This window comes from Aythya marila (assembly GCF_965140915.1).
Source record: "Aythya marila genome assembly, chromosome: 3".
NCBI lineage: Eukaryota > Metazoa > Chordata > Aves > Anseriformes > Anatidae > Aythya > Aythya marila.
The window spans coordinates 21,708,620-21,727,498 of NC_139044.1; the positions used below are offsets into that span (position 1 = coordinate 21,708,620).

Sequence of the window (18,879 nt, forward strand, 5' to 3'; positions counted from 1 at the left end):
AGGACTGAAAAGCCTGGCTCAAAAGGGTACAGAGCGGAGCCCCCCTGGACCACCCTGGCTGACTGCTGTTCGTGCTTGCTGGACTTACGTGTGGCAATTGCTCTGTCTGCAGTAGGTTGAGAACAACATGTTAATTTTACCACAAGTTTAAAAAAAAAAAAAGGAAAATTAAAATCTTAACTATTATGTGTCAGAGCTGAAAGAGGTGAAGGTATCATAAAGGGAAATTAAAATTACAGATGTGAAAAAATACTATTAAACAGTATTAGGTTTGACATTATTATGCTGATTTTTTTTTTTTTGTTCAGTAGCTATTTAACATTGTACTAGATGTAGGTTATTCTTAACTTTTTATTTTTCACCTTTATCATTGAATCTCAACCTTAACTTTGTTTTGAGGGATCCAAGTGAAGGCGAAGCCAGTGGCAGAACTGACACCTCAAGGTGAGGAGCCACTATTAATACTTCGCTCCTAGATCTTTTGCATCAAGCTTTAAGTGATTTCTTAAAGATTTTAAATCAGGATGTAAAATAGAATAGAACTCAAGTAATCTGCATTTTAAAAATGTTATGGATTGGGGTGGGAGGGGTTTTGGTGAGGGCCTTTACCCATCATTCTTGCTTTTTTGCAAAGTACGTTAATATTAAACCTAATTTAAGTATATTCTTTTGAATAATAATGCCCCCTGTAAGAGTAAACTAATTATTTAGGCACTTAAAATCATGCTTTGGCTTATAAATATTTCATGGTGTTTACTTCTGGTTTCAGTAGAAAACATAGTATAATTTGTGTGTGTGTTTGTATATATGTGTATATTAAATTTTTACTGTAGTTACATATTTTGTTTATTACTAAAGCTGCTGGTTGCCAGAAGTAAAGATCCTACAGTGCCTGAGAAATGAATGCCACTTTGCACTGAGAAACTAAGTGACATTCAGACAAAAAAGGGTGGTGATTGCTAAACATTGAATTTGTATGGCAACTGCCTAACACAAATCTGTAGGTGATTCCTTCATATGCTCATTTTCCAATATATCTGCTCCTTTGCCATCTTTCAGCATTTTATTCTGCATTTTTGGTGCGCTTAGCATAGTGCGTAACCTTTTTCTTTTTATGCTATCTGAAGAACAGGCATTGCAGTTCGCATTCTAAACTGGTCAAGTACGCAAAGTCGTTGACTTAATTTTCAAAACAGAGCCAGTAAATGTTTATTTAAAAAAATAAAAGCAGATTGTTAATGGGATACATTATTTAATGCACAGCATGTTTTACCTACATTAAAGTCTACTAGCTGTATAGTCTTGAAATAGAAAGGGAAAAGAGATCAATCAAATGTTGAAATGAAATTAAGTGTGAAGTTGCTTTCAGTTCTTGCTTTCATTCTCTAGCTTCCTCTACTTTTTCTCATCCTACATTGTCTGTTTTGGGCTAAAAGTTGTTTGAGATCCTATCCCTATCATGCTCTATCCCATAGTGTTGATGTGGTTCTCAGGGGTTCACGATGAAAGTTAAATTAAAAATGTTTATTTTGGCTCCTCTCTGAATAGCAACAGCTTATAGACAAAATGAGAGCAGCACCTTTCCCCCCTCACTTTTCCCAGTGATGGATGGGGAGGTATCAGGCATCTGAAATACCTGGGACAAGAACAGAAATAGTTGGCTGTAGAATAACTTGAAACTCTAAAATAATTAGTGCTGTTTCTCAAAATACTTTTTACAATGGTAAGGAAGTGTTATTGCAAGAACACTTACTGGGAGTTACGTACTTGGAATTTTGTCCAAGTCATTTTATCAGCTAAAAAACTGTCTACAAGCCACTGTTCCTTCTGCGGGGGTGGAAAAAAAAAAAAAAAAAAAGCTGTTGGCTGGGTTTCTCAGTCGGTGACAAGCAAAGTGTGTTTGTGGTGAAGCACAAAATTCTGCTTCATCAGTTGAAATAAAGCACATCATGATAAGGTTTCTGAACCAGAGAGAGGTCAAAAATAGACAAATGAGAAAAGGGGGAAGAGTGAAAAAAGGTGAGGGGAAATTAAGTGAAGACTTGTGAATTGCAGGGTGGGGTTATTTCCTCTGCTGCTTTTACAGTATGATTTATGCCTCGGGATTGTGTCCCTCAACTTCAGTTTTGTTGGTGTATGGCATGCTGCAGATCATGAAATCAGCAGAACTTCAGTCATGCTTTACATAGATTCCACTTTCTTTGGAGCAGTATGGAGTAATGTTTGTCTGCAGTTATCATTACATATGTTGTCATCAGAATGCTTTAGAGCAGGGGTTTCCAAACTCGTGTGTGTGCCATTTGCTCGCGTGCCACCACTGGTAGCTGAACCAGTGCTGGCAGCAGCTCCCAGTGCTGTGCCAAATTGCACTTGAGTGCAGGAGATGGTGCACAACTCTTCCAATAGTACCCATTTAATGCTTTGGATTAGCTTGCATGTGACTAGTGTAGTGGTGTGTCAGTTGCAGTTTAGAAACCCCTGTTCAAGAACTGTTTTTCTCTTCTTTCTCTTTGTTGTACTGCTTTCACTTTTGACTGTTCTATATGTCACTTCTTCCAGGAGTGTTTCTGGAGAGCCAAAAGACAGGGAAAAGGAGGATAGCAAAGATTCGAAGCCACGTTCCTTGCGGTTCACGTGGAGTATGAAGACCACTAGTTCTATGGACCCGAACGATATGATGAGAGAGATTCGGAAAGTGTTAGATGCTAATAACTGTGATTATGAACAAAAAGAGAGGTTCTTGCTCTTCTGCGTTCATGGTGATGCACGACAAGATAGCCTTGTTCAGTGGGAGATGGAGGTCTGCAAACTGCCACGATTGTCACTCAATGGAGTTCGTTTCAAGAGAATATCTGGGACTTCTATTGCATTTAAGAACATTGCATCCAAGATAGCAAACGAGCTTAAGCTGTAAAGAGAAACTAAATTTTCTGGGATCAGGGAAGATTCATACATGATCTACACTTTGAATGTACTGGTTACGCCTAATGTGATTGGCCTGTGAAACTCCCCATGTAGAAATTGCCCTTATTGCAATAAGGTTATACATAGTTATTCAGAATTGTAAAGTTAAATCCAGTATGACCTATATTAAAAAACTGTAGCTGAAGAAGTTATGTTCACATGTACAGGTAAGTATATAGAGCATTCTGTTCATTTTATGTTCATAGAGTTGTATAATAAAAAGATGACTGCTTAAATTCAGATCTTGTATAGTTGTCTAGATTTCTGCACAGAAATGTATGTTTGATGCTTTGAGTTGGAAAAGTTCTTCTCTATCATTTACATTTTTGGTGGTTTTATAAGTCTTACCTTTATCATGCGTTTGTTTTTTTAAAAAGAAAACAACAAAAAAAGAAAACAAAAAAACAAACTTGTGTCCTGAGTCAAATGCACAAAAATAGTTTTCACAACTGTAGCATGACCATTTTTAATTATTTAAAGATTGTTCGTGATTTGAACCAAAAGTCGATGAATAAATCGGCTTTTGTTCTACACAAGACTGTTCCTGCTTATCTTTGGCTCTTATCCTTGTTATTGGACAGTGTTTAGTTGAAATACAAACGTTTACAGTGTTGGCACTTACAGTTTAAAAACTTTGGTTTGCCTTGGGCCAGCTCAGAGCTCTGGGGGAACAGAAACCAGGCGTAAGTGATGTTCTGTCTGCAAATTACAGTGCTTACTCCCATGGCCCATTAACAAATGTAGCACCAAAATGCAGAACCGTAATAATTTCATTTGAATATCATGGTGTAAAATATCACTTGTTTGCTGCCTTCAGAATACTATAAATTCCATTTTATGGAAGTATATTAATATTGGGACTGTTTAATAGCACAAGATAATCTGAAATGTTGACCAATTGTATAAGTTAATAATACCACCTCAGGAATTAGCTTGGCTTTTGGAATATGTGCCCCCAAAGAGTACATGCAATTCCACATAATATTTTACAGCTAAACATACATTGTTTATAATGATAAATTGTTGATTTATGCTTTTGTGGTTGTACAGTTTGTTCCCATGTAACCTGTTTGTGTTTAATATTTTACCAGATTTCTTGTATTTATTCCACATCATTATGCCTGTAATGTGCAGCTTTGTAATTAGGCATTTGCCTACAGAAAAGAGAAAAAAAAAAAAAACACATTTTTTTCCTTCATAATTAACGATTATAAACTATGTAAAACCACTAGTACTGGTACATTTTAATACTTGTTATTTTGTACTGAATTAACCATAGAGGTTGGTTGTGCAATGTTATTTAATGTCGTAATTACTGTAATATCAACATATGGGCCCCATCTGCACACTCTTGTGAAGAATAGAAAGTTCATTAAGAAATTGTCACTTTAAAAAATAAAAATTAAAAAAAAACTGTGGTAAACTCTGTAACCCTAAGTTAGAAGGCTGTAAGTGTAGTAAGTGTGCCATTCAGTAATGGCTTCTTGACCGAGATGGACTTTACATACTGTACTGTGATGTAGCTTTCCTCTGTAACAGTTATGTTCTGAAATGGACGTGTATTGTTGCCTTAGAAAAAGGGTGATGTTTGGAAAGAAAGAACTGTAGCCCCCTTTTTTTATTTTATCTGATGTTCATTGAAACAAAATCCAATGCAAGTCATCTTGATTCACTGGTGCACTCTATTAAAACTTACTTGAACAGTTCTCATACTAAAGTACTTGGTGTTGGCCCTTTATAAAAGTGCAATATTTACTACAGTTAGCCAGTGTAGTCTAAAGGTTTCTGATTGCAGGTGCGCATTATGTCTGCGAGCGTTTTAGTGTGAAGACTGCCTACCCTCCATGGTATTAGTGCCTGACGTGATGGAGGAGGTGAGCCCGAGCCTCAGGGCTTCCTACCGAGCTCAGACTTCCTACCCTCCATGGTAATTCAGGATTAGCATTGCCTCAGTTCTGTGCTTCTGCAGTCTCCTGAAAATGTCAGTGGCTTACTGCTGCTTAGAAAGGGATGTCTGGGAGCCTTTCCAGAAATTCATCAGAAGTCGGTCTCAGGAAGGGTTTATGTATCTGCTCAGTTGACCCGCAAATGTCCATTTATCCTTGAAAATACACCACTAGGGTATAACCATGAAATGAATCAGAGATCATGCCTGGACTTAGTAATGAAACAAAACCCTCTGCCTTTTCAGAAGGTTCAGTGGAAAAAAAATGTAGGTCATACTCTGAGACGGTAGATTAAGTGCTTACGACAGCTTCCTGCTTTGCAGGCTGTGTTTTCACCAGGCTGACTTGGCCCCAGATTGTTACTGGCGTTCATCGCTTCATGTAACAGGAGATGGATTGATGTTCCTTACAATACAGGTAGCACTTCAAGAGGACAGGGATTACAGATCTTAGTTCTGCTCTCCCGTGAAACGCTTACAGCATCCCACTGCCAATTTAATATTTCTGTATGGAAAGGGACAGTTTTGCAAATAGTGTTATAGCCAGTAACTGCCAGCAGCATGAAATTGTGCTGATTCCCAAATCCCGTTAAATACCATCTTTTTTTTTTGTGCCTTGTTGGAAGTTACTACTTTGGTCGTGAGCCAAGTTATGTTCTCTACAGCATTTTGTCATGAAATGCCTCAGCAAGGGCACAATCTGAGTGCAGAAGTTGTGGCTGTGCTGCACCCAGACGCGTCATTCAGCTTGTCCTGTTACTGGCAGGAATGAGATGCAAAGGTCCAAGGAAGAGAATTATCAGAACTGCTGGTTTTATTGGCAAGCAGCGTGTACTTAAGTGTGGAAATCAGTAAGGCACTGCATATTGTGTCCTCAGTGCCTGATTTTTGAGCCCCTCAACAGCTGCTTTGTTACGTAGCTACTACACGAGTTACTCTTTGGGTGTGGGAGGGGGGCTAAGACCACCGGGATCTGAAATGTAGCTTGACTTTCCTGGGAGAGAGGATCAGTGTGGCATTTTATCAGCGTGGCTTTGACTTGAGAAATCTGGAAGTTAAATGCCACCTTGTTCTGCAGATCTAGGAGGGTGTTGCGAGTAGATACTGCACACACAACTTTCATTTACTGGCAATTTATTAATATTTTATGGTAAATCACAAGATTAGATTACACTTAATCATTAGTCAATTTAACACAATGATTCAACATAAGTAACAATTGGAAGAGTAACTTAGTTAAAGATGGGAGAATGGCAAGGTTCACATGAGACTTACTGGAGGGTATTGGGGGGGGGTTCAAAATTTGATTACACACTTTCGGCTTCCCTCACATTCTGGTGAATTCCTCACCCCTCTTCCTCTGTGTTTGTAAGCAGATGATCCTGATCCTCACGAAATATACCCTGAGAGGCATCCCAGCTCAGGGGGAGACCGAGGGTCACAGCCTACTGTGATCCCTGGAGAGCTCAAGGGGCTCTTTGCTTAGCACCACTATTTATAGGACCGCAAGACGATTGCTGGTCAGTACTTTTCCGCCCTGGCCATGGTTCAGATAAGGCAATTTTGCTGTTTTCCTCCAACTGCGCCATTCCCCTACCTTCCAGAATGTACGGTTCTGGTACTTCCCAGACCCCTGGCTGCAAAGGGAGATCGGGGAGCCCCTGTTTGTACTCACCTGTTATGGCTGTTGCCCACTGGTGATAGAAGGGGGATGTGGTATCAGTTAATCTTGGACCACAGCCGAGCTGGGGTAAGAGCCACTCCACCACAGAGGGGATAGGGATCTCTCAGCTTCTCAGATGTCTTTGATTGTACTTGTGTTTTGGGGGGCAGGTTTGGCTTGGGGAGAGTATGGGGATTTGAGCAGTTAGACTACAGTGTGGTTCCACTCTTCTGTTTTGGGGTTGCTTTTTTGCTTGCTTTCTTGATGTAAGGCATGCAGATACTTTCAAACTGCATATGTCCTTTTTCATGCAGCCCAGTTGAAAACATCAAAATTTCTGCAGGTCCATAAAAGGACTCCTGCTTCTGTGGACAAAAAATAATGCTTGAGAACTAAGTGCCATCAGTAACGCCACCTAGTTACAATGAAACCCTAGGAGCTGTTGGATAGGAGACTGGATACCCAGTGGCCTACACCCAAGAGGTGCCTTGGAGCTCCTAATCTTGGAGAACATGATGTTGGGTTTCCTCTGCTGCCAAGCAACCTGAGACAGCAGACCCTCATTGAGAGGTGATCATTCTCTGAGTTTTTGATGCCTGAATTCAGGATAATGAAACAAACACGTTGGGTGCAGATGTGTGGAAGGGCCTTCCCCTCTTGAGAAAGTAGGTGATCTTTTGCTATCTTTGCTCAGTAACAGGTCTATGAATAATAATAGATGCAAACACTTTTAAAATCCCCAGAAATATAATCAATGCTTTTTTAATTTGTTTGTTTTTCCCTGGAGAATATTCAAGGTAGCTTGAGGTTAGCAAGACGACAGATCCCGTTCAACAGCTGCTTCTGGGTTTTTGATATTTTATTTCTCAGCGCTGGCACTTCAGCATCAAACCTTACTTCATCCTTCAAGCTACGTCAGGATGCCCAGAAGCACATTAAACGCTAAAGTGCTGCATCAAAGCATGCGGTAGCCAAGTTTCAGGCTCTCTGCCACGTGAAAGCTGTTGAAGCTGGCACTCGGGAGGGAAGCTGCGGTGCCACTGTGCCTCACTGCCCGCAGCGCCGGGGCTGTCCGGGCACACACACAACCCCAGCACCTGGCTGCAGGCCCGGCGGGGAGCGAGGTGGCCTCAACGGGCCCTGGTGGCACCGACACGGGGCCGGGGCCGGGTCCTGGGCCGGGTCCCGCCCCGGGAGGGGCAGCGGCCGCCTCGGGCCACACCTGCGCGGCGGCAGCGGCAGCACCATGACGGTGGGGGTGCGGGGCCGCTTCTCCCGGCGGGGGCCCGGCGATGACCGGGTCCGCATCCTGAGCGGCCCGGAGGAGGACGAGGAGCCGGCGGGGGTGGCAGCGGGGCCCCCGCGGGACCCGGAGCGGGACGCGGAGCTGGCCGGGGCGGGCGGCAGGACGGTGCGCTTCGCCCTCCTGCCCGACGCCTACCAGCCGCTGCGGCCGCCGGCCCCCGCGGGGAAGCGGCCCTACAGCAAGCGGCTGAAGAAGTACGGCAAGGTGAGGGCGGTCTGGGGAGCCTGGGGGCCGGGGGAGGGCAAATCCAAGCCAAAAACACGCGAGGTGTTGCCGTCTCCCGGCCGCCGTTTGGTCGGGGTTGTTGCTGCCTTCCTGCGTGGAAGGGCGGCCGGCGGCCCCGCAGCCTCCGCTCCGCAGGCTGTGGTTAGGAAAGGGCTGATCAGAAGAGCTTGTTTTGATTATTAATTTGGTTATTTTCCCTTGTTCGTGTTACTTGAATACTTCTATGTCTTGTGCAGTTGTAGCAACAAATAGTTTCAGTGTGCGCAGGAAGGTCCTGTCCCGGTGTCTGGGACCATTTCCCACCTGAGGGAGTGCAGACGTCTGTCTGACAACAGGCTTTCTGCCCCATTCTTAAAAAAAAACACATGATTTTGTTAAAGATATGCTTGTGAAGTGTGGCATCCAAAGCACTCCAGTCAGCTTGGCAAAGTTACTTAGCTCTGAATCTCCTCAGACTTTACAGACGGCAGCATAGTAGCGAGCTGCTCTGCAAGTATTTCAGCTTCACGGAGCGGGGACGGATGGGAACCGCTTACTTCAGCCTCTGGTGATGGATTTGCTGCTCCAAGTTTGGCTTCCCAGTTGCAGGAAGCACGCTTCGAGAAGCAGCCTTAGCTCAGGAGGGCTCACAGCACGCACCTGGTTCCCGCAGAGGGGCTTTGGGAGCGTGCGGCCGTGCTGCGGTGCTCTGGTGTGAAGGAGCTGGTAAAAGTGCTCAGGGCACACGGCAGCTCTGGGGTGCTGCCTCTGTACTGCCCAGGCTCCAGCTTTGCCGGGAGGGTTTGCAGGGCTTGGCTTTGCCAGGAAAGAACAAGTTGTGTAAGCACGGGTGAGGCCGGGGTAAGTCAGTTGTGTGCGGTGCGGGAAGGAGGAAAGGAGCCTGCGGTGCGACACAGCAGGGCAGGGGCGGGTGGAGATGGGAACAGCCCCACGTCTCCTCCTCCAGTCCCCTCCATTTTGCTGTCTTGACTCCCAGTAAGTTTCCAGAGGTGCAAATACAATGGCATTTGGCATAGCGGAAGGCTTTCCTGTGTCAGTACCATTGTACAAGCTTCAAGAAATCTTGGGGACATAACAGATACTGAGTGGATTTCACTGATTTCATGATGTGTGAAAATAATCCCCCATTGCAGTGTTTTTCAGGTTACAAGAGGCAATTCTGATCTAGTCCCAGGCAACCACAAAGTGGAACTGACTAACAGTTAGATTGGATTTCTCCCCAAACTGACTCAGCTTGTATTAATTCCCCAGTCATGAGTAAAAACCATTGAAAGTGAAACTTAAATTAATCAGGTTTATAGTTTTAATAATCCGTTGCAAGTTTTCTCTCAGGCACACATGACTTTTTAAACACAGAGGTGAAGGTGGGTCAAAACATTCTTGTTTTGGCACATTGTTTGTAACTTAAAGCATACAAAGTTACTCAGGGCATGTGTTTGTGGGACACACGTACTAGGTAGGAACTTAAACTTTTTATATTCCTGAATAGAAATCCACATAAAAGCCTCACTTCCTGTGGAGGCTGCATCCGCTCTGCTCTGTGGGTGTGTATTTATATGTAAAAATAGATGGTAAAACATTGCTCCATGCTGAAGCCCTCATCAGCTGTGAGAGAAGTCTATTTTGGGGTTGGGGACACTGTGTGAAGGAGGCTGTTGCAACAATTTTATGGCAAGCTATTTTCCATTACCTGTCCTTTTTTTCCCCCCCTGTTCCCACACCTCTCCCTGCAGAACGTCGGCAAAGCCCTGCAGAAAGGATGTCGCTACTTGGTGGTCGGCTTGCAAGGACTGGCAGCAGCCTACTCCGCTCCCTTCGGGGTGGCCGTGCAGGTGGCATCGCTCGTCCGCTAGAGCACAGGGTGAGCACGAGCCTTTTCCAGAAGACTGCGGCTGTTTTGGCTTTTTTAGGATTAAATCATCTAAGACTGTATCTGAGAAACCTCTTGGACATGCACAGCCCCGACCCCCTCCTGCAACCCAATTCCCTGGACCCGGTGCTCTTTCCTGCAAAAATCTCCAGTGCTTTTCAACCTTTAAAATTGGATGGGGTCAAAGAAATGCAAGGACACGGAAGTAATTGTGGACTAACTGAGCTGAAGAGTGGTGACAGACATGCACTGGTTGTCTAAAGTTACGTGTGAAAAGGAGCCAAGGATGGATGGAAAAGCAGGTAGATGAGGGACAGAGAAGTGAAGAGAAGTAGAGGATGAGGGTGGTGGTTGGGGGGTGCATGAGAGTTGAGTCTGACAGGGGGAGCTGAGTTGAATCTCAACATGAGAGTTGAGTCTGACAGTCAAAGCTGTGGGGGAAACAGGTAAGGAAGGATCAGTAAGAGGTAGCCTTTGGCTTCTTGTGTCTTTTTCTGAGATGGTTAAAATTGAGTGAATTTATATGTGAATATAAATGGGCTGTGATCTGAGACATGGTGAGCTTTGCTGCATCACTGTTGTTCATCTCAAACACTGGCAATCATGAGCCCTTAAGTCTTAGCACTGCTGTAAAAATCCAGAAAGGAAACAAGGTGTGTTTGTCTTCTGATTTTGGGGCATTAGAGGTTCACTGTGATTAATATGTTAAAACTTCCCTCTGCTGCTGTGAAATACACATAGTGTTTTTTTAGACATGGTTTATATCTAATGTACCTGACTCTAGAAACTGAGGCTTTAAGAACACCCAGCTCTGTGGTGTTCATTGGGAGGGGAAAAAAAAAATAAATCACAAGCTGCATCTGAAAAAACTACACATGCCGTTTAGGGCAGCGTGTTTTGTATAAGAGTGGGGCCAAGTAACCTGCTGGCTCCGTTTCCATATGTGGAAGTTGTAGCCAGAGGATGTCAGCGCTGGATGGAACAGCTTCCATGTCACACCCCGAGGGATATAAATCTCCTGTTGATGATACAGGAACAAGTATTTTTAAGGGCCTTCAGGATTCTGTGAATTGTTGTTGTATTTTTTTTTTTTTTTTTTTTTTTTTTTTAATTCCCTCCCACATCAGTCTTTCATGGTAGCAGTAAATGATTTCCCCGCTAGCACTTTCTCTGTATTATAGATCTTTGTAGTCTTGATAGTGTTTTTGTAATCAAGGAATTGAGATGTAACAAATGCTGCTCGGTTGATTTCTTTGCCTTTTCTGAATGGAGGGGAACTGCATGTCTTAGCACACTGGACTGTATTTCTTTTAAATGTAGCAAATGGAATGGATTTGGAAAAGAAGGATGGAAAAGTATTTTTTTAGTGCTCTTTTCTAACTGGACTGTAAATAAAAGTATGTGATCCTTGTGCTGTGATTAACTAGGCACATAAGCGTGCACACAAGCGAGGAGCTTCTCAGCCGTGGCCCAAGCAGAGAGGGGAAGCTGCCGTGTAAACTTCCCTGCATTGTTCTGCTTGTGGCCTCAGCCCTCTCCTAGGGGGACAGGGCTGGAGTCCAGGCTATGAGGAAACAAACGCTCAGGAAAGACAAGGTATAGAAAGCTGACTGCAGAGGACAGTGGTGGCTTCTAGTTGCAACTTTCTTGAGCTTCCCTGTGTGGGCAGACCTGTGCCTTTGATCTGCCCCACCAGTGTGCCAGAGGGTATGGATAACTGCTCCATATTCTGCAGTGGGAACAGAGCGGTCCTAAAACCCACAGGTAACAACAGTCAGCATGTTTGGGGATTAATTTTGAACTTTGTTATACCACTATATGTTTTGTAGTTGTCTTTAAAAAAATATAACTGATTCATATTTTATGAATAAAGCAATGTTGGAGGGATCACAGAATGCTTTGAGTTGTAAGGAGCCTTAAAGATCCCATAATTCCAACCCCCTGCCATGGGCAGGGACACCTCCCACTAGACCAAGTTGCTCAGAGGCCCATCCAGCCTGGCCTTGAGCACCTCCAGGGATGGGGCATCCACAGCTTCTCTGAACAACCTGTTCCAGCACCTTACCCCCCCTCTGAATAAAGATTTTCACCCTAATATCTCTCCAGCCTGACAAGGTCGCTCTGGATGCCATCCTTTCGCTCCAGTATCCAGCTTGGTGTCATCAGCAAACTTGCTGAGAGTGCACTTGATCCCACTGTCTGTGACATTACTAAAGATACTAAACAGCGTCAGTCCCAGTACGGACCCCTGAGGAACACCACTCATCACTGGGCTCCACCTGAACACTGAGCTGTTGTCTGCAACTCTCTGGATGCACCCATACATCCAGGATGCATCTCCATTTTCTTTGTGATGTGCATGCCCACCTGTTCGTCCACATGTCATCACAGAATCATAGAATGACAGAATGGCTTGGGGTGGAAGGGACCTTAAAGATCATCTAGTTCCACCCCCCCTGCCATGGGCATGGATACTTTCTACTAGACTGGGCTGCCCAAAGCCCCATCCAGCCTGGCCTTGAACACCTGCAGGGATGGGGCATCCACAGCTTCTCTGGGCAGCCTGTGCCAGTGCCTCACCACCTTCTGAACAGAGATTTTCTTCCTAGTACCTAATCTAAATCTACACTCTCAGTTTAAAGCCATTCACCCTTGTCTTATCCCTATGCTCCCTGGCATGAGTCCCTCCCCAGCTTTTCTGCAGGCCCCCTTCAGATACTGGAACGCCGTTATAAGGTCTCCCTGGAGCCTTCTTCAGGCTGAGCAGCCCCAACTCAGCTTGTCTTCATAGGAGAGGTGCTCCAGCACTTTGTGGCCCTCCTCTGGACTCACTCCAACAGGTCCCTGTCCTTGTGCTGGAGGCCCCAGAGCTGAGCGCAGTGCTCCATGTGCCCTCTACACAGAAAGAACCCCCCCTCACTGCCCCATGCAGGGTCCAACCCATTCAGGGCAGGGACTTTCCACAAAGGTAAACATGAACTTTAGCTCGTAAATTGCTCAGCACAGAGCTTACCACTGACTTTTTTTCTGCTGACGTATGGCCTCTGCTCACATGGTGCAACTTTAAGGGAATAGTTTTGTTGCCATCCATGCAGGCCCAGAATGATAGGTAAAAGTAGTGAGCCTGAGGAAAGGAAAACTTGGTGCATATTGGTGAGCCACCTGCAGAACACTGTCTCTAAAATAGATCAAAAACGAAGAAAGAGAATCACAGAATTAGAGAATCATTAAGGTTGGAAAAGCCCTCCAAGGTCATCTGGTCCAATAATCCCCTTACCACAAATGTCACCCACCAAACCATTTCCCTAAGCACCACGTCCAACCTTTCCTTGAACACCCCCAGGGACGGTGACTCCACCTCCTCCTCAGGCAACCTGTCCCAGTGCCTGACTGCACTTTCTGAGGAGAAATGTCTCCTCATTCCCAACCTGAACCTCCCCTGCTTCAACTTGAGGCCATTCCCTCTAGTCCTATCACTAGTTACCTGTGAGATGAGGCCAACCCCCAGCTCCCCACTCCTTCCTTTCAGGCAGTTGTAGAGAGCAATGAGGTCTCCCCTGAGCCTCCTCTTCTTCAGACCAAACAACCCCAGTTCCCTCAGCCGCTCCTCACAGGACTTGTGCTCCAGGCCCTTCACCAGCTTCGTAGCCCTTCTCTGGACACACTCCACTCCAGGCCCTCGATGTCCTTCTTGTAGTGAGGGGCCCAAAACTGAACACAGCACTCGAGGTGCGGCCTCACCAGAGCAGAGTACAGGGGGACGATCACCTCCCTGTTCCTGCTGGCTGCACCATTCCTGACACAGCCAGGATGCTGTTGGCCTTCTTGGCCACCTGGGCACACTGCTGGCTCATGTTCAGGTGGGCATCAATCAGCACCTCCAGATCCTTTTCCTCTGCACAGCTTTCCAGCCACTCTGCCCCAAGCCTGTAGCACTGCATGGGGTTGTTGTGGCCAAAGTGCAGGACCCGGCACTTGGCCATGTTGAACCTCATCCCATTGGCCTCTGCCCCTTGACCCATCCTGTCCAGGTCTCTCTGAAGGGCCTTCCTACCCTCTGGCAGATTGATACTTCCCCACAACTTGGTATTGTCTGCAAACTTACTGAGGGTACACTGAAGAGAAAGAAAAAGAAAAAGTAAGCTGTGGCAATAAAACATGGTGATTCATGCAAGACTATTTTCTTCCTCAAAGTGAACTCTGTCTCACTGAGGCTACCAATTACTGCTGCTTATCGGTGCTGCTTAATCAGTAATTCACTCCTCAGTGAGTGCAGTGCATTTGTGAAGCCAAGCTGAGGCCTGAGGGCTTGCTACTCCCTTCACCAGCCCAGCTCCAACAGCAGAACCCAGAAAATCTGTCTCACCAAGGAGCTTTTGGGCATAGGCAGGCTATTTTATTAATGGGGGTTGCCCTCAGCCTTGTTCTCCAAGATCCTTTTAGCCTCTCAAATGGGTGTTGGACCCTCTCATAGAAAAAGGTGGGACGTGGTGGCTCTGGGGAAGATTTGCTTTGACGCTGGAGCTGGATGAAGTGCATGCCTACCTTTAGGCCCTCGCTTTGCAACTCTACCCATTGCTGCACCAAGCAGGTGTAGGTTTTCAGGGGTATGGTATGGTATGGTGCTATCTGGTTCCCTTCACATTTCTACCCCTTTCACCATGTTTTATAATGCATGGCAACATAAATAAGTTCAGGAAGTTGGATATATATATACAGGAGTGGCAAGGAGCACCCACCTCTCCCAAGTTTCTCTCAGAAATGGACTCCACTTCCCGACAGCCCAGCAGGTCGCTTGTAAAATGAAAATCCCCAGTGCTGCTCAGTGAGTCACGGAGCAGAACAAAGCTCATTTCTGCTGGTTTTTTTTTGCCAGAGCATTTAATTACTGCTTCAGCTTACCATAGGTTCTGAGGAAATGGCAGAGGCCTAACAGCTATTGTCCTTTGTCCCGCAATGCTAGCAGTGAGGAAGTGCTCTGGCATGGCCTGCTTTTGAAGTGCCATGACCAGGGAAATCTGTACCACACAGCACCACCTCACTCAGGTGCTCCCAGGACTTTGCCAGCCACAAGCCAAGGTTCACTGCAGGGATGAATGGCCTTTCTGTCCTACACTCTTCCATGGGACTGGCAGGGGGGCAGGTTTTGTCAGCCACCTCTTTTCTTTGCATCCCAAGCCCCCTTCCTCTCATGAGGTAAGACTGGTCTTAAAATCTGTGCAAAGCTGCTGCAGTTACCTGTACATGGAGAGCTTTGGAAATTTTTTTTCTTCAAGGAGCAATAGAGAGCCTAGATAGCACGTAGAATAATGGAGATGATTAAAAGAAGAAAATGAAAGAAAAATCTCCCTTTCCTTGTCCTTGCAGGAGGTGGTATCAGGCTGCCAGAGCTGTTTTGGAGTAAAGTGCAGGCTGAGCTCAGCAAGGGTGATACTCCTTCCTGGATCCTGCATCTCTGATGAAAAGCTCAGGGCTCTGGGCTTGTCAAGCTGGAGGAGAGAAGGCTCAGGAGAGACTCACCAGCATCAATACCAAACCCCATCAATACCAAAGATGGGGTTGCACACAAGATGGAGCCAGGGTCTTTACTGAGGTGCATAGCTGGACAACAAGGGACAATGGTCATCAGCTGGATAAAAGAAAACAAATTAACGAATATGATAATTAAGCATGAGAAGAGGCTGTCCTGGGAGGCTCGGGGGTCTCTATCTCATGAGACTTTCTAGGCATGACTACAAAGAGCAGAGCAACCCAGTCTAAATTCCATGTTGACCCCACTGTGAGCAGGTTGGACTAGAGGAGACCTGGCACCTCTCACAGCTTATATTTACCTCCTGTATGGAGATGTAGAGGAAAGGTATCCTCACCCTTCACTATCCCTTCCTAAAAACGCAGAATGAAATTTTGCTTCGGATAACAGGGAGGAACTCGCAAAGATGTCAGCACAAACTGCACGAAAGTTTGGCCCTCAGCAAGGTTTCCGCTGAACTGAACGCTGCTGGTTGAAAGGCAATTGTCCTTTAGTGCCATCTCCTGGGAAAAAAGAGATTTCCACCCTTGTTAGCCTCACTCATTGTTCTGCCTCACCTCCTCCCGGGGGGGGTTCCTGCTCTCCCCTAAGCAGGCCACACAGTTTGACAACAGCGATCATCAGGATTTTCGGTCCCAGCAGTGCAATGTGCATCTCTGCATATCAGCGTTTTCCACCCCGTTGAATACCGAGGCTCTGAGTCCCGTTTGCAACTGCTTCAAATGTAAAGACATGGGAACGTTGTTCTTGGGTTTTGTTTTGTTTTTCTTTCAAAACCCCCAAACACATTACATTTTCCTCTGTGATTCTTGCAGTACCTTAAAAACACTTATGAAAGATGCCTCACTGGAGGAAGGGGGATGAGCCCCAGCCACTTTTTGTTTCTGAATCTCATCCTCCACTGGAGAGATCCCAGCTGCTGAAGACAGGACATGTAATTTCAAACACAGGAGGAGCAAAGCCCAGCAGACTGGAAGGACCTGCCCCAGGAGTCGCCAGCTCCAGTATTCATGCATAAGTAGCCCACATTAGTGGGATTATCTTCCTATACAACTGGCCAGTGAACAAAGCACCCCACTGACCTGCCTGGTTTTATGTATTTATGATTCCTTGTGTAGGAAAAGCCTCACAAAAAAGCCCCCCTTACCTCATTGCTCTGAGTCCATTAAAAGGCATCTCTCATTAGTGAGACTATTTTTAATTCTATCATTGCCAATTATTCACCTGAGATTTTTCCCTACATTTGATTTCAGTGAGCTCATTTCTAATGCATGACTCACCAAACTCTGATTTTCTTGATTATTGTAAGAGGAAACAGCAACACTTTTATCCTCCCCTCTTCTCTATGAAGGAATCTTCTGAATTTATTTATTTTTTGTTCTGACTTTGGAAAAAGGACACAATTTGTGTGTGGGTGTGAGTGTAACATCATTTTTATCGTATTTGGCTTAAACCATTGTTAGATGACTGCATACTCAGCTGTGTCACCCCCTCATCCCCACCTTTTGTGGAATTAGCAGTCACTGGAAAAATACCTGGCATGTCCCTGGTGTGGGACAGTTAACTCCTTCACTGGGACAAGCCTAGCTTCCACTCAGCTCTACCCTAACACCCTTTCTCCTCATCTAGGCCAATGTTTTGCTGTCTTTGTCATTACAAATTTATTTGTAATGTCCACCCAAATCTCCCAAGTTCAGCATTTCCAAATGTGTATGTCAGGTCTATGCCTTTCCATATACTGCACTGTTCACATATCTGAAGACCTACAGCATCCCCAGTCACTTGTAATTTTTCACTTGAAACAAGCAAAATCCTTTAAATATTTCCTCACAATTCACCTTTCTTAGACTTCTGACTGATCCATTGCTACAAGAGAGTCTAGATTTGCCTCTAGAAGAACGGTCAGTGCATCTAAATGCACTTTTACTTTTTCATTTGACTTTATCAATTTGTCTCATGGATGCTTCTGAGCTGACCACACTCCTTTGCAAGATCCATTGCCTGCTTGTACAACCAAGAAAGCCCCAGTTTGCCATGGGATCGACACCACAAATCCTCCAACTGAGCAGTCACGTTTTAAGCAAATTCAGATCCCTGAGGCAAGGATCTGGTGCAGAGAATTTCAGCACAGACGTCCTGCAGTTTGAAGAAGTTATAAGCAACTGAAAACAAGGTTGTTTCCTGTTGAATACAGGCTTACAGTACCCACTCTGGCTATGACAATTCTGCTGCATGAAATGTTTGGATTTTAACAAAAACATATATATATATATTATTTATTTTTTGATTCTTTTATTCTTTATTCACAATGCTTTATAGCAGGAATTAGTTGCTCCTAGGTAAGCACAGGTGCACCTGATGTGGAAGATAAGACAAGCCTGCTGATAAAACAACTTACAAGAGGTTTTTGAGAGAGCCTGTTGTATGGGTGAAGAGAGCTTTTCTCAAAGGCTGCAGTCTTAGACCTGAAACACTATGCCATGACGATGCTCTCTGCAGCCAGATCTAAATTTACATCCCCTGCATCACAACAGGAGAGATTATGCAGATGCTGCCACCTTCTGTTATTCCTCCTTAAGCTCCTCCATGTCATAGTCTTCAGGAAGAGTCAGGGCTGAATGTGACAGCTGCTTGTCAGAGCTGGTCTGAACAAAATCTCTCTAGGGACCAGGTTGGCAGATTTAGAGAACAAGTTTAAAGTCCTTATTGGACTTAGACATATATATATATATATTTCAGATTCATATGCAACCTCTAGGAAAGGCTAGCTACATCTGCTGCTGCTGTTTCACGTGGGCACCAGTGATACAGCCCAGAGCAGTCTGAGGAGTATCAAGAACAGTTACAGTGGCAAGGGACTGGGGAGCAGGGGTAGTTTTTTCATCAGTCCTCACCGTTAAAGGGAAGGGGTTTGCAAGGACCATTTAAACCTGGCAAACCAACAAATGGCTACAGGACTGGTGCTGCAGCCGGGGTCTGACTACTTAGACCATGGGACTTGCTTTGAGAAACCCGGTCTGCTGGGGGCCACCTGTCAAGGAAGGGGAAGAGCATTTTTGGTCACAGGCTTGGCAAGCTGGTGAAGAGGACTTTGCAGAAAAGCTGCCGGGGCAGGGCAACCTTTAACCATCCCACTCCTCACTGCCAGTGTCAGCGATAGGTGCCCAGAGCCTGGAGGAGGGTCACGGGTCAGCAGGACAGCACTGAAGAGCAGCACAAAGGAGCTCCATCGGTGGTCGGACTTTAAACGTCCCTATGGAGAACCAACATCCTCACAGAGGGTTCTGCAGGGACCAATTCCCTCAGCGAAGCACTGCGAGAAGGACTTTCAAGGGATTTGGCAGAGCCCTGGGAAGGGCACACACAGCAAGGGGAC

At 45.3% G+C, this 18,879-nt stretch overlaps 2 protein-coding genes across 9 annotated transcripts in view; both read left to right on the forward strand.

The window, feature by feature from the left end:
• The window catches only part of MARK1 (microtubule affinity regulating kinase 1), a 56,856-nt gene extending 52,181 nt beyond the window's left edge, over positions 1 to 4,675 (forward strand). For 6 of the 8 annotated variants that reach the window (XM_082758266.1, XM_082758272.1, XM_082758268.1 and 3 more), the window contains 2 exons: positions 400 to 444; positions 2,560 to 4,675. In XM_082758266.1, coding sequence (XP_082614392.1) covers positions 400 to 444; positions 2,560 to 2,914 — 400 coding nt within the window. In that variant the 3' untranslated portion in view covers positions 2,915 to 4,675. The remainder of the gene's footprint in view (positions 1 to 399; positions 445 to 2,559) is intronic. The other 2 variants (XM_082758270.1, XM_082758271.1) reach the window with 1 other exon arrangement.
• Positions 4,676 to 7,639: 2,964 nt separating this feature from the next.
• On the forward strand, positions 7,640 to 11,858 carry LOC309876941 (required for drug-induced death protein 1). Its single transcript, XM_082757859.1, has 2 exons — positions 7,640 to 8,082; positions 9,837 to 11,858. Exons 1-2 carry the CDS (start codon positions 7,819 to 7,821, stop codon positions 9,954 to 9,956), a joined length of 384 nt encoding a protein of 127 aa, XP_082613985.1. The 5' UTR covers positions 7,640 to 7,818; the 3' UTR covers positions 9,957 to 11,858.
• The last annotated feature ends 7,021 nt before the right edge of the window (positions 11,859 to 18,879 follow it).